At 45.0% G+C, this 25757-nt stretch overlaps 1 protein-coding gene across 1 annotated transcript in view; it reads left to right on the forward strand.

The window, feature by feature from the left end:
* Positions 1-10086: 10086 nt before the first annotated feature.
* The window catches only part of Pde6a (phosphodiesterase 6A), a 77100-nt gene continuing 61429 nt past the window's right edge, over positions 10087-25757 (forward strand). The window contains 3 exon segments of the mRNA NM_001107386.2: positions 10087-10667; positions 23848-24000; positions 25157-25246. Coding sequence (NP_001100856.1) covers positions 10194-10667; positions 23848-24000; positions 25157-25246 — 717 coding nt within the window. The 5' untranslated portion in view covers positions 10087-10193.

Raw genomic sequence — 25757 nt, forward strand, 5'->3', positions numbered from 1 at the left:
TGCGTGGACTTACGCTGGGCGGGAGGTCGCGGAAGGTCCCTGGGCCCGCGGAGGCGCTCCCCGAACCCAGCTTGCCTCTGAAGGCTTCGAATGGCCACAGGCTCTCGCCCCCAGGACTCACCCAAGAGTCAGTAACCAGAGGGTCCTTTAAAGTTGTAAATGGAAGTGTAAAGATAAATATGAAATTTCGCCCAACCCTTGTTGACACCTTTCTCTGATCGTTAGGGAGAAAAATCAAAGGGTCTCTGTGCTGGCCCTACCCAAGTGCTGAGGTTAAAGATGTGCACTCACACAGCTCAACACATTTTACTCAGTCCTCAAAACTTGAGGAAATACTGCACTATGATTTGCTTCTTTTAAAATATTTACTGCTTTAAAGGTTTTTTATTACATTTATTTGTGGGGGTGAGATAGAGGGTATGTGTGTGTAGCTGTGTTTGGGGTGCACTCCTGTGAACCCTCCGACCGGATAGCTCCGGCCCAGCGTGAGTCCACGCAGTAGATCACCGTATCCACTAATTGGTTCTCTCTTCTCTTCTACCACGTGGATCCTGGAACCAAACTCAGGTTGTCAGGCTCGACAGCAAGCAGTTTTACCAACTGAACCATCTTAAAGACCTGTCTTTTGTTTTTGTCGGTTGGTTGGTTGGATGTTTTTTGTTGTTTTAAGGTCTCACTCTGCAGCTTAGCTCTTGACTAATTCTGCTTCAGCTTTCCCAGCGCCTACAGGTGTGAACCACCACACTTGACTGTGACTCCCTTTGTAGAGTGAAGAGAGATGTGACTCACACAGTAGGTGAGTTGCTGCAGTAACTCCCAGCAGTACAGGCAGTAAGTGACTGAGTATAACCGGTACCAGCTAAATGCAAAGCCCAGTTTCTTAAATCACAACCCTGGCGAATAAAAAAAAAAATCTCCTCTCATCCCCGAACTCAACAGAAACCAGTAAAGGCTGGCCAGATTTAGTAAAAGCAATGGTCTGTCTTCTTTTTTGTCAGTCTGTGCCAATCTTTGTTACAGATGAAGAAACTGAGAGTCACAATATTCATCAAGATATTATTTGTCGGGGTTGGGGATTTAGCTCAGTGGTAGAGCGCTTGCCTAGGAAGCGCAAGGCCCTGGGTTCGGTCCCCAGCTCCGAAAAAAAGAACCAAAAAAAAAAAAAAAAGATATTATTTGTCAGGACGATGCCACCAAAAAGCAGGTGGAACAGATACGAAGTTTGAAGGAACCTATCAGATGCTCAAACCTAAGAACTCTCAACCATGTCCGGGGGCCAGGGACTGAAGCAAGGATTCCGCCGTAGGTCAGCCATTGTGGCTTTCCCTCCCCTTTCACCCTTCCCAGCTGCTGCTCCCTGCTGCATCTCCCCAGGAAAACATTCCACAGAACCAGACTTTGGCCTGAACGTCCATCTTCCCTTCAGTGGTGCTCTGGGAGAAGATAACCAGTTTCCAGGCTGCTGCTGAATTGCCTAATAATCTGCTTTAACAACAGGTCAGCAGCCTGGCCACTCAGCACCTAGATCTCTTCAACCTCCTGTCTAAGCCTGAGCATTGGCCCTTCTGCTACTCTTCCGGTCCTGGAAGTTGAGTGTGGCAGCCTGAGAGCAACGTGTGTCAGTTATAATGTATTCTTCCCTAAACATCTCTATCAAAGAGTAGCCTCGGGGCATTATGAGCGGGCAAAGAATCATTTCAGTTAAGGGCCCTATCAGGATTCTCCCCTCAGCACTTCTGACCTTCCAGTGGGACAGGCTACTGGTTTCTAAAACCCTCTGATGTTGGGGTGCCCTGATATTTAATGATCTGTTTCTAACAGTCTATATAGATGTTTTACTTTTGGGGGGAAAATCAGTCTTATTGCTTTTAAAAGTAAGTGACACAGAGTCAAGTTAAACTCAAGATTAATGGCAATCTGAGGATGGAGTTTAGAGGATAGCATGTCCTTAGGATGTATAAAACCCTGGATGTTCATCGGGGGAAAGTAACCCTCTCTCACACCCTCCTTTACTAATTCATTTTTATCCCTTTCTAGAGACACCCTCTATAGCAGCTTCCTCTGTCGCCTTCCATGTGCAGTTTTTCTCATTACTTCTCAGGTGAAACTATACATTTTAAAAACAATGTAAAGATTTAACCGATGTTCAGAGGGGATTTGGGGAATTTTTTTTCTCTTTTCTTTTTGGTGTTGGCATCTGAGTCAAGGCAGTGACTCACCTATATTCCTATTCTGCTAGTATTCTTTTTATAACTATAGATACTCTTCCTCCACCTGTCACCCTCAGTCCCTAAAAGGGTCTAGTCTTTCAGGACCACTTGGGGGCTATTATACAACAGGGGAGGAAAAATCAACATTCTCAGGCGCCATGAAGCAACCATTTCTATGATTAGCCTTGAAAGAAAATTTTCTTTGAGTGGAAAAGCCAACTAGCTAGGAAAAAAATAAGATTTTTTTTAAAAAATTAAAGAACCTTCTTCTGTAAGGTTAAGAAAAAAAAAACTATGCTTTGTGGGATTTTTTTAATGAAGTAGCTTTGAGATTTCCCTTCACTGGAGAGGTAGCATCATCCCTTACGCTCTTACGCAGTTGGTGCTCCAGAGAAAGGGGGACCCATACTAGGAAGGCCAAGCACTGCAAGGCTTCTGAGCCCCAGCTGAGAGGAAACTCAGTACATTCCAGGGGACCATGCCATCAAAGTGGACTAACAGCCTGAAGGTTCTTATGGGCTGACCAAGCAAACCTTCACTCGATCATAAGGTGGACCACCAATTAGAACGATTGGGATCGAATGTCCTGCCAGCACTGCAGAGTGGGCACTTGGAATATATAAAATTTGATTTGGAGAAAGAAGAGAAATGTGATTCTCATACCCACTGGGAAAGGAGCTCACATCACTTGTTATAAATATTTGAGTACAGAAAATAAGCAATCTCAAGCTACAGTATCCAGGTTGCTTTCAAGAACATAGGCTAAGAACTGTAGGAGATGGGCACTTGAAATGAAACGTGAACTTGGCATTAGAATATTGACTTTTAGAGGGATGGGATAGGGGGTTTCCAGAGGGGAAACTGGGAGAGGAAATAACATTTGAAATGTAAATAAAGAAAATATCCAATAAAAGAAAAGAAGGAAAAATTAAAAAAAAATTAAAAATTGACTTTTGAATTATTTGATTAAACTCTGTCAGATAGCCAAGACAACATCTTACAGCATTAGACTTGCACTTGTTCTCTTTCTGGTCAAGAGTTTGATCAAGGAAATTAGAAAGTGAGCCAGGCAGTGGTGGCACATACCTTTAATTCCAGTACTTGGGAGGCAGAAGCAGGTAGATCTCTGAATTAGAAGCTGGCCTTGTCTACAGAATCAGTTCTAGGACAGCCAGGAGCACACAGAGAAACCCTGCCTCAAACAAACAAAACAAGACAAGACAAAAAGTACTGTATAACCACAGTTTCATTTTTAAAAATTGCATAATTGGGAAAGAAAGATGGAGGCTAGCTCAGCTGGTAGAGGGCTTGCCTGACGTGCATGAAACCCTGGGTTCAATCCCCAGTACTGCATAGTGACTCATGCCTGTAATCCCAGCATCGGAGGCAGGAGGATCAAAGCCAAAGAATCCTCAGCTATGTAGTGAGTTCGAAGCTAGCCTAAAGTGGATGAGTCACTTTTAGAAAAAAGAAAGAAAAGTGTGTGGAGGGGAAAAAAAGAGAGGGAAGGGAAGGGGAAGGAAGATATGTCTCTGGGTGATAACTGCTGTATTCTCCTTATTTGCCTGTACCTTTCAAATTTCCTATATCATGAAAATGTAATAATAACAGTTTGTTTCAATAAAAGGAGCCAGGCATGCTAGTGCACAGCTCCCAGATTCAGTAGGCTGCGGCATGTGAACCGCTGTCTCCCAAGAAATTAAAAGGAGAGGGACACAGCGAAGGAGGGAACAGAGCCAGGAGAGATGGCTTTTGGGACCACAGACAAGAGAGAGTGTGGGGTATACTATGAGACCCTATCTCAAAAGAAAATAAGAAGATATTAGAGAGATGGGTGTGTCTGTCACTGTCCTCATTAATCTTTATTTTCAAATTAATACAACCTAGAGTCAGCTGGGAAGGGAGAACCTCAAATGAAGAGTTGCTGTGGTCCAAATGTCCTGTGGCTGGTCCGTGAGATGTCTTCTAAATAATTGATGTGGGAGAGCCCCGCCTACTCTGGGCAGCACCATCTCTAGGCAGATGGGGCTGTGATGTATAAATGAGGTAAGCAGGAGCCTGTAAGCAGCATTCCTCTGTGACTCCTGCTGCACTTCCCGTCCTGATTGTCCTCAGCGGGGGACTGTGACCTGAAAGTGGAAGCCAGATAAGTGCCACCACCCCCTCCCCCCCCCCCCTTGGCCAGGGCTGTTTTATCACAGCAACAGAAAGCAAATGAATACTGCCTCACGTTTGGCTTACGTGATCATTTTTGATAGCTGTGTTTACTGAGACCCTGCTGTCCGTGGTTTGGTATATCAGCCTCGATATCAGTCTCCCAGCAATTCTGTTAATAAATGTCATTGTTATCTATCCTTTGCAAATAAAGAAACTGATACAGCGGTTTAAATAACTTCCCCTAAGGTAAAAAAAAAAATGTTCACTGAAGGAACAGGGTTCAAACTCAGCTCTCTGGCTTGGATGGCTGACTAAATGTGTGTTCTCACCTGCTGTCTTTCCATGCTGTTGTCAATCTGTTTTGGCTGCACCTCTTGGGAGTTGCTATGAATGTGTTTCGCATGCTGAAATCTTGGTCCTTGGTATGGTAGGACCTTGAAGGGGTGGTGGTGGGGGCATAGAAACCTGTAACATCCCCCCCCTTTTTAAAAAGATTTATCTATTTATTTTATGTATATGAGCACACTGTAGCTGTCTTTAGACACACCAGACCCCATTACAGATGGTTGTGAGCCACTACGTGGTTGCTGGGAATTGAACTCAGGACCTCTGGAAGAGCAGTTGGTGTGCTTAACCATTGAGCTATCTCTCCAGCTCTGGAAGATTCTTTGTAAAAGGGATTGATATCATTTCTGAGGTATTCCGAGGCAACAGATCCCCTAAAACAAGGAGGCCAAGCTTTTGAAAACCTTCTGACTTCTTGCATTGACAAGTGATCCCTCCCACTCCCGGTCCCAGTGGCCAAGAACTGTGAAGGACTTTGCCAAAGCACTGTATTCTTGACGTTGTAGAACTGTGACCTCAATAAACCTCTGTTCTTTGGAAGTCCCAGTCTCAAGGACTTTGTTGCTGTCCTAGAAAACTACCATATCCCCAAAGTTCCTAACTTAAAAGGAAAAATAAAAGGTAATAGAATCATTGAGAATTTGAGCTTTAGGGGAGAAAGGGCTGCAAAATGAAAATAAGGGCAAGCCTTGGCAAGTCATTTCTCCAGGTTAGATCCTCAAAGTAAAACACAGAGACTTTCCCAAACTCAAGAGGAAACATATCTAACTTGAATAAAATTAGGTAACATGTGGCCAGCTAAGAATGGACATCAACTCTAGGTCAAGGGTAAGAATAAGTGACATTTGGGAGTGAGCCGGTGTGTGTAAAGAGAGGGTGGAGGCCCTGCAAGGTTGTTCAGCTATGCTAAAGGCAGCTATGCTGTCAGGGAAGTATGCCTCTGTGGCTTCCTGGAGGAGGCGGGGTTTTACAAGTCCAGGGGAGAAAGGTCCTTCATCAGGAAATGCAAACCAAAGCAGCACCTAATGTCAGTGAAATTTCTGGTATAGGGACACTGGCTGATGCCTAGAGAATCCCAGTGACACAGAGATTAGACAAGGTTACCACTGTACCTCCTGCCACCCTCTTCCCATCACACAGCATGGCTCACATGTATTTTGTCTTACAACAGCCTCTTTGCTGCTGCTGTCCTAGATCCAGAGTGAGCTTCTTGTATAAGCGATGTTCCTTGCCGCGTTTGAGTGTACCGCATAGACTCATATATTTGGATGCTTAGTCATCAGGGAGTGGCACTATTGGAAAGGATTAGAAGGATTAGAAAATGTGGCCTTGGAGGAGGTGTTAGAGGAAGCTGGTCACTGGGAGATTTCAAAAGCCCATGCCAGTCTCAGACTCTCTACTGATTAGGATCTAGCTCTCAGTTTCTGCTCCAGTGTCTGCCCGCAGGCCATCATGCTCCCTGCCACGATAGACTAAACCTCTGGAACTATAATCTATCCCAACTAAGTGCTTTCTTTTATAAGTCACAGTGTCTCTTCCCAGCAATGGAACAGGGACTACGATGGAAGCTGGTGCCATTGGCATGGAGCTTGCCACCTATATGGGGAGACAATTATTTTATGGTCAAAATAACTAGAAATAGCTGACTAATTACTATCCAGTTGAACATGCTACCATTTGTGTGAGGAATCAAAATTTCTGTCAGCTTTGTATGGTCCAGCTTAATGTTCACATCGTGGCTTTGTATTATATATATTACATTACCTCATTTATTGTATGATACTGTGCTCTCTCATTTAATCCCCACAATAGTCATGTGAACTTCTTCTAATTTTATAAGTAGGCCAAGTAAGGTTTGGAAATTTTAAGTAATTTACATAAAAGAGGCTCGTGGTCTTATTAAACGGTATAAAGTTGTCTCTAATTCTCATTCCTCTGCCTCAGCCTCACAAGTCCTGGGAATAGCAGTCATGCAACACCAGGCTGTCATAGTTTGAATATGCTTGGCCGAGGGAGTGACACTATTTGGAGGTGTGGCCTTGTCACAGTAGGTGTGTCACTGTGGATGTGGGCTTTGAGACCCTCACTCATCCTAGCAGCCTGGAAGTTAGTCTTCTGCTAGCAGCCTTCAGATGAAGATGTAGAACTCTCAGCTCCTCCTGCACCATGCCTGCCTGGACGCTGCCCTGCTCCCGCCTTGATGATAATGGACTGAGCCTCTGAACCTGTACCCCAGCCCCAATTAAATGTTGTCCTTATAAGAGTTGCCTTGGTCATGGTGTCTGTTCACAGCAGTAAAATCCTAACTAAGACATATGCCTAGTGACCTTCTGTCTTGTTTCGTCTTCTGTTTTTGAGACAGAGCCTTACTGCATAGTTTGTGTTGGCCTCAAAGCTTCCTATGTAGCCCAGGCTGGCTTCAAATACTAATCTTTCTTCTTTAACCCCATTCTAGTTCTAGACACCATCGTGCACACTGTCCTCACTTTCCTCCATTCCTACAGTAACTTATATCTTTGTCTTAGTAGATTGTCCTGCTCTCTGGACCCTTCCTGGGCAAGCTGGCATTCTCCTACCACAACTTTGATTCATAGCACTCATATTGGGTGTTCACAGCTGCCTGTAACTCCAGCTTCATGGAATCTAACGCCCTCTTCTGGCCTCTGTGGGTACTAGCACACACATGCACAAACATGCATGCAGACATGCACATTTAAAAAATATTTTTGAAAGAAGCCAAAATATCTAATTATGGAGACTCATTTACCTCTCAGGGGGCATAGGGAAATGTCAACAGTATTTTTAATGGTCACAATATCAGGGGACTCCTCTAGCATTTAGTGATTAGGTATATAGGACAACTCCCTACAATGAAGACTTACTGGACTCCAAATGTCAGTGGGGCCAAGGTTAGGAACGTAGAGGATAGTGATACAGCACAGAGGAAAATTCCGCCGTCATTACAATGAATGAGACGTACCTTTGAAAGACATTCAAGATACTCAGTAAAGAAGGAAAAAGCATGTTACAGTCTGGTGTGTGAAAGTATTCTAAAAACCTTTAAGTGGGCAACAAATTTTAATTTTGATCTTTTCTTTTTTTGTCATCCTGTATCTTCTAAAGTTTAATAGTCAAGAGCATATAAAAATTCTAAATAAAAACTTTCTTAAATGGCTTCAAAAACTTGGCTGAACACCAAGGATGTGCCAGGTGACCCTGGAAGACCTCGAGGACAAACCCTGATAGGTCCTTGACCTCATGAATCTTCCAGTCCGGTGGGGAGGGAGGACAAGAGGGAAGCCGAGAGAATTTCTGGAAGGAATAAACACAATAAAGGAAATAGGGCAGGATGATGAGAAGGAGCCAAGGGAAGGCAGAGAGGTGCTTCCTTAGGCTAAGGTAACAAGGCATGATGATCAGTACAAAAACCTTACAGTCTGCAGACTGAGCAGAACTAACTGGGTAAGATTGAACAAGGTGTTCGGTAAGGCACGGCATCTGGTTGAGAGAAGGTCAGATTGTCATATGGACTGTCCAAGTAAAGGGCGCTCTTTTCTTTCCCCCTTTAAACATAATAGGTGGATATTTCTGTGATGTGTTCACGTCATTGCTGGAAGGCTGAAGAGCCAACAAGAATGAACAAACTACCACCACACATGACGAGACTGATGAAAATCACAAACGGGCTGAACTGAGGGCTTTGCGAAGTTCGTCTGTGCAGAAGTCGCAGGGTTTGCCATTGGGTGGAGAGGGACACCTTTGTACATGGAACTAAATGAGTGCAATACCCCCGAGGGTTTATTACACTCTATACAACAGAGGGAGTAATCCACTTTACAATGAAGTCCACTTCACAAAGTTCAAAGGGCCAGCAACTGTTTATAACTGTGCATTCCACAGTGTTTATAGGCACTGTGAGGCACTGCACACAGCATAGGGCTGCCACAGAAGCTAAAATAAGGTTTGGACAGAGACGGGGTGCTCTTTCCTACCCCTTTTTGTGGAGGAGAAGTACACTGATGAGAATTCTGGTGTTTCTAGATTCTCTAGAGTTGAGAGCCTACCGACAGTGGTGTGCGTTTCCGATTAACCATCCAAGAAGCACAGGGGTAGAGCTAGAGAAAGCACATTAAAGCACCAGGAGAAAGATCAAATTGAACGGAAATAAACTTTTAAAGGTTAGAGTCTCTGGAAAGGACCAGAACCTCACTGTTAAGCAGTTACCTCTGAGCAGTAGGATTACGTGTGGTTTTAATTGTCCCTTTTCATTATTTTCTACAGAGAGCATGTATTAAATTTTTGTAATAAAAGAATAACCATGGAAGGTGTGTTTTTTAATAAGGGTCCTTAGAATACTAAAATTAGAACATCATTAAAATCCAAACCCAATAAAGACTTAGACTATGATACACAGATAACTAGCAGCCGGGTAACAACCATGGCCACTGAAGCCCCACAGCTGGGAGACAGGGAAAGAAGGAGTGAGTGTAGGGAGGTTGTTAGCTTTAATTGTCAAATCAACACAACTTAGAACCACCTGGGCACATTGTCTCACTGAAGCACTGTCTCTCTGCACTACATCAGCCTACAGGCATGTCCTTCAGGGGTATTGATTGGTGGAGAAGACGACCTACTTTGGGCAGTGCCATTCCCTAGGCAGGGGTTCTGAACTGTAGAAGGCTAGATAATCAAGCCCAAGGACAAGCAAGCAAGTGGTCATGCATGCACTCATTCATTCTCTCTCTTTGCTCTTGATCGTGAGTGTAAGGTGACCAGCTGTCTCAAGCTCCTGCTGCCATACTGCCCCCACCCCCAGCCCCCCACAAATGATGGGCTGTAACCTGAAACTGTGAACACAGACACACTCTTTCTCTCCTAAGTTGCTCTTTGTCAGTATAGTTTAATCACAGCCAAAGACTAGAAGGTTCTACTTGGGGGAATGGTTGAGGAGGAGGCTTGCAGGGAGCTGTCTCAAAACTCTGGTCCTTCCTGAATGGAGGATTGTAGTTTGACTTGTTAACTCTTCTTATTGTCCAAGAAGTCAAACAAATCTCCTAAATTGTCAGTCATTGATGTCATGGGTTCAAACAGCCACCAAGGGCAGCGAGGACACATTTATAGGACAGTGTTAGGCTGCTCCTGAGCTGCCTGTCACATCCTGTGAAGAAGTTATGCTCAGTGTAGATGTCTCTCCTCTCAGCTCTTATCGGACCAGGGTGGAACGGAGCCACACCCCTTCTCTCTTCCAGGTCCAGCAGCATCTGGAACATACTGATCCTCATGATCTTCTCAGATATATTAATAACTTAATCCCCCCAGCTTGCCCCTGCTCCTGTGTGGCCTCCTCAGTGTAATTTACAGACAAGACCCAGAGAAGGTCAGATTGAGGTGGGACATATTGAAATCCATTTGCTTGGAAACTGCCCTGGAAAGGCCGGAGCCTGAGCCTCTCCTTGGGAGCAGCTAGAGGTCATCTTAGCCATGGGTGAGGTGACAGCAGAGGAGGTAGAAAAGTTCCTGGATTCAAATATTGGCTTTGCCAAACAATACTATAATTTTCACTACCGGGGGAAGGTCGTCTCAGACCTCCTCGGGGCCAAGGAGGCAGCCGTGGACTTCAGCAACTACCACGATGTGAACAGGGTGGAGGAGAGTGAGATCATCTTTGACCTCCTGCGGGACTTTCAGGAGAACTTACAGGCCGAGAAATGCACGTTCAATGTCATGAAGAAGCTCTGCTTCCTCCTGCGGGCTGACCGCATGAGCCTGTTCATGTACAGGACCCGCAATGGCATTGCAGAGCTAGCCACCAGGCTCTTCAACGTCCACAAGGATGCCGTCCTAGAGGACTGCTTGGTGATGCCAGACTCCGAGATTGTCTTCCCTTTGGACATGGGTGTCGTGGGCCACGTCGCACACTCCAAAAAGATCGCCAATGTCCCCAACACAGAAGAGGTATGCTCTCCCCGTAAGATGGCTGTGGGAATGCACTGCTCCCTGGGGCTCTCAGGTGCAAGCAGGCTGGGCTATTGATGGCCACCAGGCCTGGGCTAGTCATAGCATGATACCACTCTCTATTTATCAAAAACACTTAGAACATTTTATTTGGAAGAAAAATACTCCCAAATTAACAGGAATTTAAAATACTACAAAGAACTGTGTATCTTTCACTCACTTTCACCAATTATGGACTTCTTGGCCCATCTGCTTCTCTATTTCTGTGGTCTGCTGGAAGGAAGTTGCAGTCATGCCCTTTCTTCTGGATAGCCTTTGGTCTGTATTTCTAGAGCAGGACATTTCTTCCACAACCCCAGTACGATAGTGGAATGTGGGGAACATAACAGTCACACAGCACCATCATCCAACCGTGTATATCCAGTGTTTTCCAGGTGTCTCAAGTACGCTCATGTAGCCCTGTCTCTTTAGTCCACTCCTGTCTGAGACTGTTCCTCTCTCTTTGTTTTCTGGAAAGCTCGTGTATTTGAAGAAATATTTTATGCCAAATTGGAAAAACCCACAAATATTTTACAGAAATGCCCTTCTATTTTGGCTTATGTTCCTCCCCACCTTCTCTCTGCCATATCTTTGTTGGAGTGTTTGTTAGATCAAGTTTACTACACTCTGACTGAGGACAGAGAGAGGGAAGGAGAGAAGAAGGGATGGAGGGAAAGAGGGAAGGAGGAAGGGAGAGAGACTTGTTTGGTATCCCAGGCTGGTCTAGAAGTCCCTGTGTAGCCCAGGCTGGCTTCAGACTCTTGGCAATCCTCTTCAATCAGCTACCCAAGTGCTGGGATTAGAGGCCTGTGCCACCATGCCTGATGGTGGTCTGATATGCTTTCATAATTAGATTGAGTTTCATGTTCTCTCAGAGGTATCATCAAGGTTGTATTACTTTTCTTCATATTTTTCTGTCTGGAAACAGAGATGATTTGTCCCCTTACTGAAAATGTTAACATTGGTTACCCGATCTTTCTCCTGAAAATCCAGAAGTCTAGAGAGTCACTGAAAGTTCTAAGCCATGAGCTACAGAATCAAGTCACAGGTCAGCTGGGGCTACAGAAAGCCCCCACATCAAAAATCCAACCCAACCCAACCCAACCAAACCCTGCAGCCCATGGAATTTTACTGGAAACTCTGACAAAGATCCCTGAGAGCAGATCAGTGTCTCTGCTGGATATTAGCTTTGAAGGCTGCAAAGCAGTTCTACTTGGTCTCCTGATCAAGCCAACCCTACTTACCCTTCAGATCTCAGTTTAATGGTCTCTTCCTTAGGAGCACCCTCTGTCATAGTTGTTCCTCTTCCTGAAGACATTGATCAAGGTTCTTGTACCAGGGACCTCAATATTTTTTTATTGGATATTTTTTATTTACATTTCAAATGTTATCCCCTTTCCTGGTTTCCTGTCCATAAGCTTCCATCCCAGTCCCCCTCCCCTTGCTTCTATGAGGCTGTTCTCACACCCAACTGCCCACCCCTTCCCACCTCCCCGCCCTAGCATTCCCTTACACTGGAGCATCCAGCCTTGGCAGGACCAAGGGCCTCTCCTCCCACTGATGCCCAACAAGGTCATCCTCTGTTACATATGCAGCTGGAGTCATGGGTCTGTCCATGTGTACTCCTTGGATTGTGTCCCTGGGAGCTCTGGTTGGTTGCCATTGTTGCTTGTATGGGGTTGCAAAGCCCTTCAGCTACTTCAATCCTTTCTCTAACTCACCCATTGAGGACCTTGTTCTCAGTTCAATGGTCGACTGCAAGCATTCGTCTCTGTATTTGTATGTTCTGTATGTTCTGCCAGAGCCTCTCAGGAGACAACTATATCAGGTTCCCACATGGGGACCTCAATATTTATCCTAGGATCCTGCACAATGTCAGGCACACAGAAGGGCTCAATAAACACAGCCTGAAGACTGGGAACTTTGCAGTGACTTCCCCCTCCTTCCACAGAATGTTAATTCCTAAGCTCCAGGGTCACAGGGGCCTCATTTACTAGTTGCACCAGCCATACTAAGAAATCATGTGTAACCATTTCCAAGGTCCGGCTCCTGAATATTTTGTGTTCTTTTTGTTTGTTTGCTTTGTTTCATTAGTTGTTTTGAGACAGAGTCTCACTGCGCGGCCTTGGTTGGCCTAGAACTTGTGTTATACACCCGACTGGCCTTGAAGTCATAGAGATTCTCTTGCCTCCATGGGCCACATGCCTGGCCTCCCACACATTTAGTGACTTTGCCTTTATCTTCCTCCTGTATTTATTTCAGATCAGTAGTCTTAAAGTTCGAAAGGGAAGAGAAAGGGCTGGGAAGGCAGCCCAGTCAGCAAGGTGCTTGTTGAGCAAGCATGAGAAACCAAGTTCAATCCCTAGAACCCACATTTTAAAAAAAATTTAAAAAAAATCACACTGGCATGTATCTGTAATCCCAGAGCTGGGGAGGTAAAGACAGGCAGAAGCTAGCTAGGGTTTGATGACTCACTAGCTTAGTTAAGTCAATGAACTTTAGGCCAGTGAGAGTCTGTCTGAAAAAAAAAAAAAGAGCAATGTAAGGAATGGCACCCAAAGTTGACCTCTGGGTTCTACATGCAAGCACATATAAATATTCCCCTACATGCACACACACACACACACACACACACACACACACACACACACACACACTCCAGAGGGAAGAAAGAAGGTTAATGTCAAAGTCAATCTTGTCCAATTGGACTCCAGAGGTCTTGATAAGGGGAAAAGCAGTAAGCATTAAGCCCAAGTTAATACAAGAACTCAAGGGTGTCATCAAACAGTGATCACCTTGTCTTTCTCCTAAAAATTCAGCCGTTGGGGTTGGGGTTAGCTCAGTGGTAGAGCGCATGCCTAGCGAGTGCAAGGCCCTGGGTTCGGTCCCCAGCTCCGAAAAAAAAAAAAAAAGAAAAAGAAAAAAGAAAAATTCAGCCGTCCAGAGGACCACTGAGCATTCTAAGCCAGCATGGGCTACAAAGTCAAGCCTTGGGCCAGCCTAGGCTATGAAGAAACTAGCTCTCTGGAAAACACCAACACCAGGCAGAGTGCATGTGGGTAATCTCTCCCCATGTACCCACTGGTTTATCTCCTTTTCCCTTGTCTCAGATTCTTGTGTAATATCTCACTATCTTGGGCCTACAGACATTGACATGGAAACTCTTGCTCATGGTCACATAGGGGTAAAGCACAGGTGGAATTTAAACTCAGGTACTCTGGCCTTGAGCCCATGCTCTAACCCTCTGCTACCCCACACTTCCTCCCTAGGTGTAAAACGGGGTCATGGGACAGAGTGTTACTTACAAAAGGTCATTTTTTATCATATTTCAGGAGTTATGACCTTATGCTTTGAGGTCACAGCTGGGTGTCGCTCCTGTCACTTTCTTTTTTTTTTTTTTTAAAGATTTATTTATTTATTATATATAAGTACACTGTAGCTGTCTTCAGATACACCAGAAAAGGGCATCGGATCTCTTTACAGATGGTTGTGAGCCACCATGTGGTTGCTGGGAATTGAACTCATGACCTCTGGAAGAGCAGTCGGGTGCTCTTAACCGCTGAGCCATCTCTCCAGCCCGCTCCTGTCACTTTCTAAGAACATATTTAGCCTAGGCAAATCATTTAGCATAACTGGGCTCCCTTCTTATTGTATAAAACATTGATAGAACTCTGCTTTTGCCTCCCACATGCTGGGATTTCAGGTGGGCTGTGACACCTACTCAACTTTTACATGGGTTCTGGGACTCTGAATCCTGGACCTGGCTTGTACAATAAATGCTTTATCCATTGAGTTACTTCCCCAGCCTACACGGGCAGTTCCTGTCCCTTATTACAATCCCATTACTGTTAGTAAGGATCTATCCTATTTTTTTCCAATAATTATTTATTTTATGCATATAAATACATTGTAGCTGTCTTCAGACACACCAGAAGAAGGCATCTGATCACTTTACAGATGGTTGTGAGCCACCATGTGGTTGCTGGGAATTGAATCCAGGACCTCTGGAAGAACAATCAGTGTTCCTAACCGCTGAGCAATCTCTCTAGCCCCAGTAGTTTTTTTTTTTTTCAGTTACTACTGTACTTTATGGTGTTCAACCAAATCACCATGTTACAAAAATAGCAAGCTGCCATAATAAAAAATAAGGCTCCTCTATCCAGCACCAGATAGCATCATTTTACTTTCAAGCCCAGAAATTGCACTTGTATATAAACCAACCGAAGATGAGGATTGAGGGTTCATCTTGGTGGATTTTTCCTTTGATGAATATGAAGTGTCCTTCCTTATCTTTTTTGATGACTTTTAATTGAAAATTGATTTTATTTGATATTAGAATGGCTACTCCAGCTTGCTTCTTCCGACCACTTGCTTGGAAAGTTGTTTTCCAGCCTTTCACTCTGAGGTAGTGTCTGTCTTTGTCTCTGAGGTGTGTTTCCTGTAGGCAGCAGAATGCAGGGTCCTCATTGCGTATCCAGTTTGTTAATCTATGTCTTTTTATTGGGGAGTTGAGGCCATTGATGTTGAGACATATTAAGGAATAGTGATTATTGCTTCCTGTTATATTCATATTTGGATGTGAGGTTATGTTTGTGTGCTTTTCTTCTCTTTGTTTTGTTGCCAAGATGATTAATTTCTTGCTTCTTCTAGGGTATAGCTTGCCTCCTTATGTTGGGCTTTACCCTTTATTATCCTTTGTAGTGCTGGATTTGTAGAAAGATATTGTGTAAATTTGGTTTTGTCATGGAATATCTTGGTTTCTCCATCTATGTTAATTGAGAGTTTTGCAGGATACAGTAACCTGGGCTGGCATTTGTGTTCTCTTAGGGTCTGTATGACATCTGTCCAGGATCTTCTGGCCTTCATAGTTTCTGGCGAAAAGTCTGGTGTGATTCTGATAGGTCTGCCTTTATATGTTACTTGACCTTTTTCCCTTACTGCTTTTAATATTTTTTCTTTATTTTGTGCGTTTGGTGTTTTGACAATTATGTGACAGGAGGTGTTTCTTTTCTGGTCCAATCTATTTGGAGTTCTGTAGGCTTCTTGTATGCCTATAGGTATCTCTTTTTTTAGGTTAGGGAAGTTTTCTTCTATGATTTTGTTGAAGATATTTACTGGTCCTTTGAGCTGGGAGTCTTCACTCTCTTCTATACCTATTATCCTTAGGTTTGATCTTCTCATTGAGTCCTGGATTTCCTGTATGTTTTGGACCAGTAGCTTTTTCTGCTTTACATTATCTTTGACAGTTGAGTCAATGATTTCTATGGAATCTTCTGCTCCCGAGATTCTCTCTTCCATCTCTTGTATTCTGTTGGTGAAGCTTGTATCTACAGCTCCTTGTCTTTTCTTTTGATTTTCTATGTCCAGGGTTGTTTCCATGTGTTCTTTCTTGATTGCTTCTATTTCCATTTTTAATTCCTTCAACTGTTTGATTGTGTTTTCCTGGAATTCTTTCAGGGATTTTTGCGATTCCTCTCTGTAGGCTTCTACTTGTTCTCTAAGGGAGTTCTTTATGTCTTTCTTGAAGTCCTCCAGCATCATGATCAAATATGATTTTGAAACTAGATCTTGCTTTTCTGGTGTGTTTGGATATTCCCTGTTTGCTTTGGTGGGAGAATTGGGCTCCGATGATGCCATGTAGTCTTGGTTTCTGTTGCTTGGGTTCCTGCGCTTGCCTCTCGCCATCAGATTATCTCTAGTGTTACTTTGTTCTGCTATTTCTGACCGTGGCTAGACTGTCCTATAAGCCTGTGTGTCAGGAGTGCTGTAGACCTGTTTTCCTGTTTTCTTTCAGCCAGTTATGGGGACAGAGTGTTCTGCTTTCGGGCGTGTAGTTTTTCCTCTCTACAGGTCTTCAGCTGTTCCTGTGGGCCTGTGTCTTGAGTTCACCAGGCAGGTTTCTTGCAGGGGAAAAGTTGGTCCTACCTGTGGTTCCAAGGCTCAAGTTTGCTCGTGGGGTACTGCCTAAGTCCTCTCCGCGGCGGCAGCAACCGGGAAGATCTGCGCCGCTCTTTCCGGGAGCCTCCATGCACCAGGGTTCCAGATGACATTTGGTGTTTTCCTCTGGCGTCTGGATGTGCACAGAGTGCAGTCTCTTCTGGTTTCCCAGGCGTGTCTGCCTCTCTGAAGGTTTAGCTCTCCCTCCCACGGGATTTGGGTGCAGAGAACTGTTTATCCGGTCTGTTTCCTTCAGGTTCCGGCGGTGTCTCAGGCGCAGGGGTCCTGCCGCTCCTGGGCCCTCCCCTACGGGAACCCAGAGGCCTTATACAGTTGCCTCTTGGGCCAGGGATGTAGGCAGGGGTGGGCAGTGTTGGTGGTCTCCTCCGCTCTGCAGCCTCAGGAGTGCCCACCTGATCAGGCGGTGAGGTCTCTCTCCCATGGGGTTTGGGAGCAGAGAGCTCAAGGATCTATCCTAAGTGACAGAGCCACACCACATCTGTGAGGACTATGGGAAAAACACCTAACCTTGCCTTCTGAAGTTTTCCTTTTAGATTCGTTTAGCCTCTGGAAGTGCTAAGCCCTTCAGAGGCCTTGGTGTTGTAGAGCTGAGGATCGTCTGATTCCATAAAAGCCAGGCCTAACAGCATGATGAGCCTCTGTGCTGACCTGTTATTTTCTGTTCAGCTCTCAAAGTTCATCCTTGCAGCCACACCCATCCTTTCCCAGAAGTCTTTCAGTCTGGGGCAGTGTCCCAGGCTGTGAGTGACTCAGGCTTGCACACAAGTTCAGCCAAGACCAGGAAGTCCTGAGTGCCCAGCATTTGCATGTTGCTTGCTGCTCTGCTTGGAAATTTTACTCAATTCTAGGCTCTGGGAGGGACACGGTCTTTCTAACTAGAAGCTGAGTAACTAGTGGAGGAGAAGATGGTGTGGACTGGGGTCTGAGCTGCCTCTGAATATATAAAGTTATATATTGAGCCTTCACAGTCTGGGAATGGTTACAGTTGTTTCATTGTTGGGACGTGAAGCTACAGACTAGTTTTCCCGGGGATCTCCAGCAGGACTGCGTCTCTGGCAAATCTCTGCTCATCCTCATGCTTGTTATAAAAGATGAGATCAGCACCGACAGATACAATGGAAGGAGATCAGCTAAGCTTGGATCTTAATAAACAAAGGGTAGTGCTTTAGTGTAGCTCATGAAATACTTAAGATGTGCTTATGATTAAAAAATAATTATTTATCGTCTTCGTGAAATTCAGATTTAGCCTGGCAGCCTGTTTCTGTTGTTGTTGGTAACCAGGATTAATCCACGGGGGTCTGTTAGGATGCAAAAAGTTATTTCATATTTTTTTTGTATCTGTTAAGACTTTGTGTCCCAATTTGTGATCAGTTTTGGAGAAATTTCCATGAGGTGCAGAGAAGATGTGTATTCTTTTGTGTTTGGGCGAAATAATCTGTAAGTATCTGTTAGGTCCATTTGGATTATTAAGTCAATTAGCTCCAGGATTCCTGTCTATTGGAAAGAGTGAGGTATTGAAGTCTCCCACCCCATGAGGTGACTGTCCCTGACCCCTTGTCCAGTCCCTGGGGTAGAGTAGGATACTCACTTAATGCGTGAGTGAATAAGGGGGCAGCCCCTCTTCAACACCAACAGATTCCATTTTAAGACTTCAGCCCTGAAATGACTGTTAGAGTCGAGAGAAGCATCACCCGCAGCCTCTCAGGTCTAGTCTGCCTCTGATCCTTCCTTTCTGGAGACTCGGAAATTGGCACACTAGACAGGAGAGAAACCTCAAAGAGTACAATAAAACATCAGTCTGACTTCATCGTGGGGGAAAACTAAAGCAGTGGACTAAGTAACCACTGAAGCTAATCACAGGCAAGCATCTCCATCTTTGTGGACCACCCTATTGTCAGGGACTGATTTACGCTCTGGTTTGAACTGGAAGTTCGTGTTTAACACGATATCCCACCATGCTGTGAGCACCCAGAGAGCCACCTCATGTTACCTGTTGTCTTACTTCCTTTTTCCTGTTGCTGTGATAAAACACCCTGACAAAAGCAACTTAAAGGAGAAAGGGTTTGTGCTCTGTCTGTGTGTGTCAGGGTTCTCTAGAGTCACAGAACTTATGGAATGCCTCTATATAGTAAGGAAATTATTGGAATCACTTACAGTCTGCTGTCCAACTGAACCAAAAATGGGCACCTGTAAATGGGAAGTCCAAGAATCTAGTAGTTGTGTAGTCTCTCAAGGATAGGCATTTCAGCTGACTGCATAACCTGGATCTTGAAGAAGTAAGTTCCAATAGATATGCCAGCAAGTAAGTGCAAGCAAGCGAAGAAGGAAAGCTTCCTTCTTCCATTGTTCTTATGTAGGCTTCCAGCAGAAGGTTTGGCCCAGATTAAAGATGTGTACCATCACTCCTGGACCTAAACTGTTTTATTCTTGGAACTTGCTCTGTCCCAGGCTGGCTTTGAACTCAGAGATCTGTTTGCCTGTCTCCTGGGATTAAAAGTATGTATCACCTTGCCTAGACCTAAGATTTTTCACGGCCACTGTGTTTCAAGATCCAGATCAAAAGCCTGTGTCTTCCAGCTTCAAGATCTAGATTACAAGTGTGACCTCCATTTCTGGATTGTAGTTCATTCCAGATGTAGTCAGGTTGATAACTGGGAATGGCCCTCGCATGCTCTCTTGCAGTTGAAGGGCACAGTCTATCATGGTGGGGAAATCAAAGGTACAATCCTCTATGATGGGGAAAATCAAGGCAGAAGGAGTTTGAAGCACTAGTCAGAACACATTCACAGTAATGAAGCAGAGAATGATAAATGGATGCTTGCTGCTGAATGCTCTTTCTCTACTTACATAGTCCAGTATCCCGGCCAGGGAATAGTGCCTCCCACAATGGACAGGTCTTCCCATCTTAGTTAGCAGTAAAGGTAATTCCCCATAGGCCTTGACATATCCAGTGCCTGACACAGAGCCAAGGCTCAACAAATGCAAATGAATGAATAAATTAACCAATTAACCAGTGAGTAAATCAACAGCTAATGAATGGGTAGAGCACCTGTACTACTTATCAGCAAGGGACTTGATCATGAATGAGAAGGAACAGCTCCATTTGGCAGGTTTGATAATGTACGTAAGTCGTCTGGCTTTTAGCATAGCACATCCTTATTATTCAGTGCATAATGGAATCTATTAACAGATCCTACCATGGGTTCAACAGTGTTCAGCACTGTGAGTGTTTGATAGGAGGAACTGGGGAATAATGAATGAGAAGCAGAATTTAAGTCTAGGCATGGCGATGTATACCTGAAATCCCAGCACTAAGACAGGCTAAGACAGGAAGATGGTAAGTTTGAGGCAACACTGCGTTAGGCAATACTTACACACCAGTTGCCGATATGTAACTCTGCTCCACCATAAATGAACGAATGAACGAATAAACAAATACTGAGGCTTGCCACTCAAACTCTGTACCCTCCATTCTTCCCCTCCCTCTCAATGCCTCAAATATACGGATCCTTCTTTTCGTTGAGTCTTCTGTCCTAGGGTTTTATTGCTGTGAAGAGACACCAGGACCACAGCAACTCTTCTAAAGGAAAACATTTAACTGAGGCTGCCTTACAGTTCAGAGGTTTAGTCCATTCTCATTATGGAGGGAGACAGTAACACGCAAGCAAACACGGTGCCGGAGAAGGAGCTGAGAATTCTACATCTGGATCCACAGGCAGCAGAGACTGAGACACAATAAGGCCACACCTCCTCATGGTGCTACTCCCTATGGGCCTATGGGAGCCATTTTTATTCAAACTACCGTATCTTTCAAGCCCATTCCTATCTTCTGGACTCTGTAGCGTTATGCCTCTCCCTCTGCTCCTCTGCCTTGGCCCGCAGCTCAATGCTACCTTTCAGAGAAGCCTTCCTGACTCCCATTCAAACCTGAGCAGCTTCAGTCTAATGCCTTTCCCATCACTAGTAAGTTAATCTTGGTTTGTTCTTTCAGAGCAGATTGTCTCAGGCTGTAGGGCAAATGCTAAACTCTATTCTTTTAATTTTTTTTAAAGATTTATTTATTTTATGTATACGAGTACACTGTAGATGTCTTTGGACACACCAGAAGAGGGCATCAGATCCCTTACAGGTGGTTGTGAGCCACGATGTGGTTGTTGGGAATTGAACTCAGGACCTCTGGAAAAACAGTCAGTGCTCTTAACCACTGAGCCATCTCTCCAGTCCCCTCTTTTCTTATTTTGTTTATGTCTCCTGTATTTAACTGTACGTTTTATCAGAGTAAAAGTCTCCAGTTCTCTACTGCAGGGTTCAGAGCAGTGCCTCACTCAGAAGGCATTCTGTCAGTCCCAAGTGAATGACCATGGGTCTTCCTTAACTAAGTTTCTTATGTCTGGGTTTTAAAATCAATTGGGGATGAGGAAATGGCTCAATAGGTAAGAGAGTTTGCTTTACCAACATGAAGACTTGAGTTCATATCGCCAGCATTTATGCACACAAAATAGTCAGGTATAGCTAGCTGTCTGTGTCTACAACCTCAGTTTTGGGAGGACAGAGATGGAGTGATCCCTAGCACTCAATGGCCAGCCAACCTAGACAAATTGACCAGGTTGGTGTTCAATAGGAGACCCTGTCTCAAGGGAATAAGACACATACTCTCCTTTGGCCTCCACCTCAATTCTATGCATACACACACACACACACACACACACACACACACGGTAGTTAGTTTAGGGGTGCTATGGGATGGATCCAGGGATGGCAATGCTTATGTAGACTCCAGTCATTTGGGAGATGGAGTGTTCATGAAGAGATCCTGGCTGAGAACTCTCTCCGTTGTGTGCGATGGTAATCTACATGGCAGGATCTGGACTTACCTCACAGACCTCTGGGCGTGTTGGTGAGGGAATATTTCAATCAGATTAACTGAGATGGGAAGACCCACCCTAAACGTGGGCAGGATCATTTCCATGGGCTGACATTCCTGACAGTATACAAAGGAGGAAGCAAAGAGAGTAGAGCCAGTTGTTCCTCTCTGCTTGCTGCAGTGTGGCCAGCTGCTTCTTGCTCCCTTAAACAGACCTTCCTGGAAATGGGAGACTGTGTCCCCTCAAACTGGGAGCCAAAACAAGCCCTTTCTCCTGAAGTTGCATTTGTCAGGTATTTGGACACAGAAATCAGAAGCGTGACTAATACGTTGGAAAAGAGGGTTCTGGCAGATTTAGAGACATCTGCCTTAGAGCAGGTGAGGCCCGAGTGCTGGCTTCCCTTGATGAAGGTGAATATTGCATAGCTGAACTGAGATAAATCTGAGCATGCCTGACTCTGGGCTCAGGCACTCAGCAGTGTCTTCTGAGAGTGACACAGAACACCCTCCCTGGCTAATGCTGCCTTCTGGCTTTTTCTAATCCCCGAATGCTAATTCAAGTGGAGCATGGCTGGATTATCTTAATCCCTTTACCCTTCACCTGTTTGAGCCAACTTCCCCGACCTTATGCCGTTGCCTATTATTTATTTATTTATTGAATCTCACTCTCTCTGAGACGAAATCCCGAAATCCAGAGTATCGCACCAGGAATGTGGGCTGCAGGAGGAATTATGCCACCTTAGGTCTAGAAAAGTTCTAGAATCAGCTGTATAGATGAATCGTCCTTCTCAGAACAGTATACACTGTGTGTGTTTGGGCTGGCCCATGGGACATGGCAGTCAGGAAATTTACCCTGGTACTGGAGACAGAAAGGTGGATTCTTTTGACTATAGACAATGCAGCCTGTGTGTCTCCTCTCCCTCACCACAGAGATTGTATGAAAGCCTCTAAAAACCAGACAGGCTGCCTTTGGGTTTAGGAGTCAGGATGTGTGGATCTCTGTGTGCTTCAGTTTTTAGCTAAGCCCTTTATGGCCTGCATTACTGTATTAACTTCTTCTGTGTTACTGTGACCGATAACCTGACAGAAACAAGAGAAGAGGCCATTGGCATGGCTCAGTGGCTACTTGAGTTTGATCCCCAGAACCCATGTAAAGGTGGAACGAAAGAAATTGCTCCACAAAGCTATCCTGTGATTGCTTCACGAGCACTGGCACACGTCCATCACCACAAACACCATGCCTCTCCCATAACAGTAATAAATAGTATTTTTTAACTGAAGGAAAGAGAGATTGCTTTGGCTCTTGGTTTGGGCCTGAAAGTTTGTCATGGGGATGGTGTGAAAGGGCCAGGCAGTTCATATGGCTGTAGTTGAGCGGAGAGAAAGAATGTCTTGGGTCGCCTTACCCAACCTACTGCTTACTCTAGCTGGCCTGCCAGCCCTGCATTCAGAGCCAATGTCCCCTCTTTGGCAATCTTCTCGGGAAAGTTCCTCACAGACACACACAGGGGTTTGCTTCACTGAGCTCCCAGGTACTTCTCAACCCAGTCAAGATGTCAATCAAAGTTACGGTCGGTGATTCATCAGTGAAGAGCTTGAATCTTAGCTACTTGGTATAGGCCTGGTATGTAGCCAAGCTTTGTTTGGATCTGCAGGATGAGAATGGACATTGAAATGGCTGTGTAGGCAGTAACGAGTGTGTTATCAAAGGTCAAATTATATGCCTATGATTCCACCACTTGTGGGAGGCTGAGGCAGGAGGATTGAGAATTTAAGGTTGGTCTGGACTACTACACGTAGTGAGACTGTGTCCAGATAAAAATGAGGGAGGTGGAGCTGAAAATAACAAAGCCCTTGTTCAATGAGGTGGACCCCAGGGTGCTTCTCTGAGACAACGTGAGCCGAGCAGAGCTGAGGACAGGTTCTAAATGCTCACAAGTCACATTACTGTGAGTCACGGATCTCCTTTCTGTGAGATAGGCTATCAGCCCTCTCTTCATAGGCTGTTGGGAGAGTGATGATGAAGGGCTGAGGCAGAGTACCACATGCCATGTCCACTGGCAGTCACCACAGTCATGCCCCTAACTCCCTCACAACTCCCACTGGGCTTCCCTGCCGTGATGTGTTTGTCCTCCATGGCCCTTGGTGGACTGCCTGTCAGGCCTTCTGATGGATGAATGCCAGAAGTGTTCACGGTCACCTCAAGTCACCAAGCCCTTGCTAAAAGGGAACAGATGAATGCCTTCACCCCCTTGTCTGCAGGTTCTCTGACATGCTCCCTATTCTCTGCATTCGTCTGTCTCTCTGTGCTTCTTTCAGGATGAGCATTTCTGCGACTTCGTGGACAGCCTCACAGAATATCAGACCAAGAGCATCCTGGCATCCCCCATCATGAATGGGAAGGACGTGGTAGCCATAATTATGGCTGTGAATAAAATAGATGAACCCCACTTCACCAAGAGAGATGAAGAGGTAAGGCTGCTTGAGATACAGCTGAGGAGGCCGCGCTAACCCATTCTTCCAGCTCATGGAATTCTCCAACCTTGCTGTTAGGCTTGGCTTTAGTTTTCCCAAATCTAAGGCTGGGGGACAGCCAAGCACGGTGGTCCATGCCTCCAATTTCAGTATTTGACAGGCTGTGGCAGGAGTACTGGCATAAGTCTGGTGCACACCCGTAATTATAATTGTATAGCCTGGGCTCCAGTTCCAGAGTAGCACACACTACAGATCAGACCCTGTCTCACAACTAAAAGAGAGAGAAAGAGGGGTGTGGGGGTTCACCTGCTAGTCTCTGAGAGAGACAGGGGAAGATGACAGTGCAGACACTGGATTTGGGGGTTAGGAATGGAGAGGTGATTGGTCTGGGACTCTCAAAATCTTGTTTTCTTTGGACAAATCACTCTTTGTCTTAGGGTTCTATTGTTATGAAGAGACACCGTGAGGACAGCAACTCTAACAAATGAAAACATTTACTTGGGGCCGACTCATACACAGAGATGTAGTCCATTGTCCTCATGCTGAGACACATGGCAGCATCCAGGCAGGCATGGTGCTGGAGAGTTAGCTATGAGTTCTATATCTGGATCGGCAGGCAGCAAGAAGAGAAAGAAAGAGAGAGCCTGGATTGAGCTTCTGAGATCTCAAACCCATCCCCAGGGACACACTTCCTTCAGGAAGGCCACACCTACTCCAACAAGGGCACAGGTCCTAATCATTTCAAATAAAGCCACTCCCCAGGAGCCCTTGGCGGCCATTTTCATTCAAACCACCTGATTTATCTTCCCTGAATGTATTGGGTTTTTTATTTGTAAACTGGTGTGATTTCACAGGATCTACCTCACAGTGACTTGTAATGACCAGGTGCCATATACCGGTGACTTATCACAGGGGCATCAAGTTCCATACATACTAAATATTTGTATTAATACACCCCCATTAACTAACCAACACGCACTTTGAGTTTCCATTCACAGTGAGACAAGTGAAGGGTCTGCACTCCACGGCTCAGCTGTGCAAATTACTTCTGTGCTGGCTTTAATGGGGGATCAGATATTTGCTGGTGGCAGAAGAATCGAGAAGAAGGATTTCTCCTTCTCATCGGCTTCCCTCATGCCGTTTGAATTTGCAGATTCTTCTCAAATACCTCAACTTTGTGAATCTGATCATGAAGGTATTCCACCTGAGTTACCTGCACAACTGTGAGACCCGGCGTGGCCAGGTAAGTGGCCTGGCTCCGGGGACTGAGCCATGGATGGAGTAAGGGCAGCTGGTACAAAGGTACCGGGAACTACTGCACTGTGTCTGGTGGGAGTCCCCGGGATTAGGAGGCGATGAATGTTGTATTCTAGAGGGGTTAGGCTTGGATTTGAATGCTTGCTCACCAAGGAGCTGTCAGACCCTAACTAAGCAAGTTTCTTAGCCTCTCTAAAAATGTACATGGTGAAGATGGGCAAGGTGGTGCACGCTTATCATCCCAGCACTTAGGAAGGAGGTGGAGGCAGGAGGATCAGAAACTCAAGGTCAGCTTCAGCGATGTAGCTAATTCGAAGTCTGAGTGGGCTACCCAAGACCTTATACAAACAAACAAACAAACAAACAAACAAAAACATGTGAATAATTATATATCACTCTCTAAGATTGATATTAAAATAAATAAGTTAACATATGTGGGGTACTTAAGCTCAACTGCTTGTTATAATTTTATTTTATGTTTTTTGTAGTGGTGGGGA

Source organism: Rattus norvegicus, chromosome 18, assembly GCF_021556685.1.
Source record: "Rattus norvegicus strain SHRSP/BbbUtx chromosome 18, alternate assembly SHRSP_T2T, whole genome shotgun sequence".
Classification (NCBI taxonomy): Eukaryota; Metazoa; Chordata; class Mammalia; order Rodentia; family Muridae; genus Rattus; species Rattus norvegicus.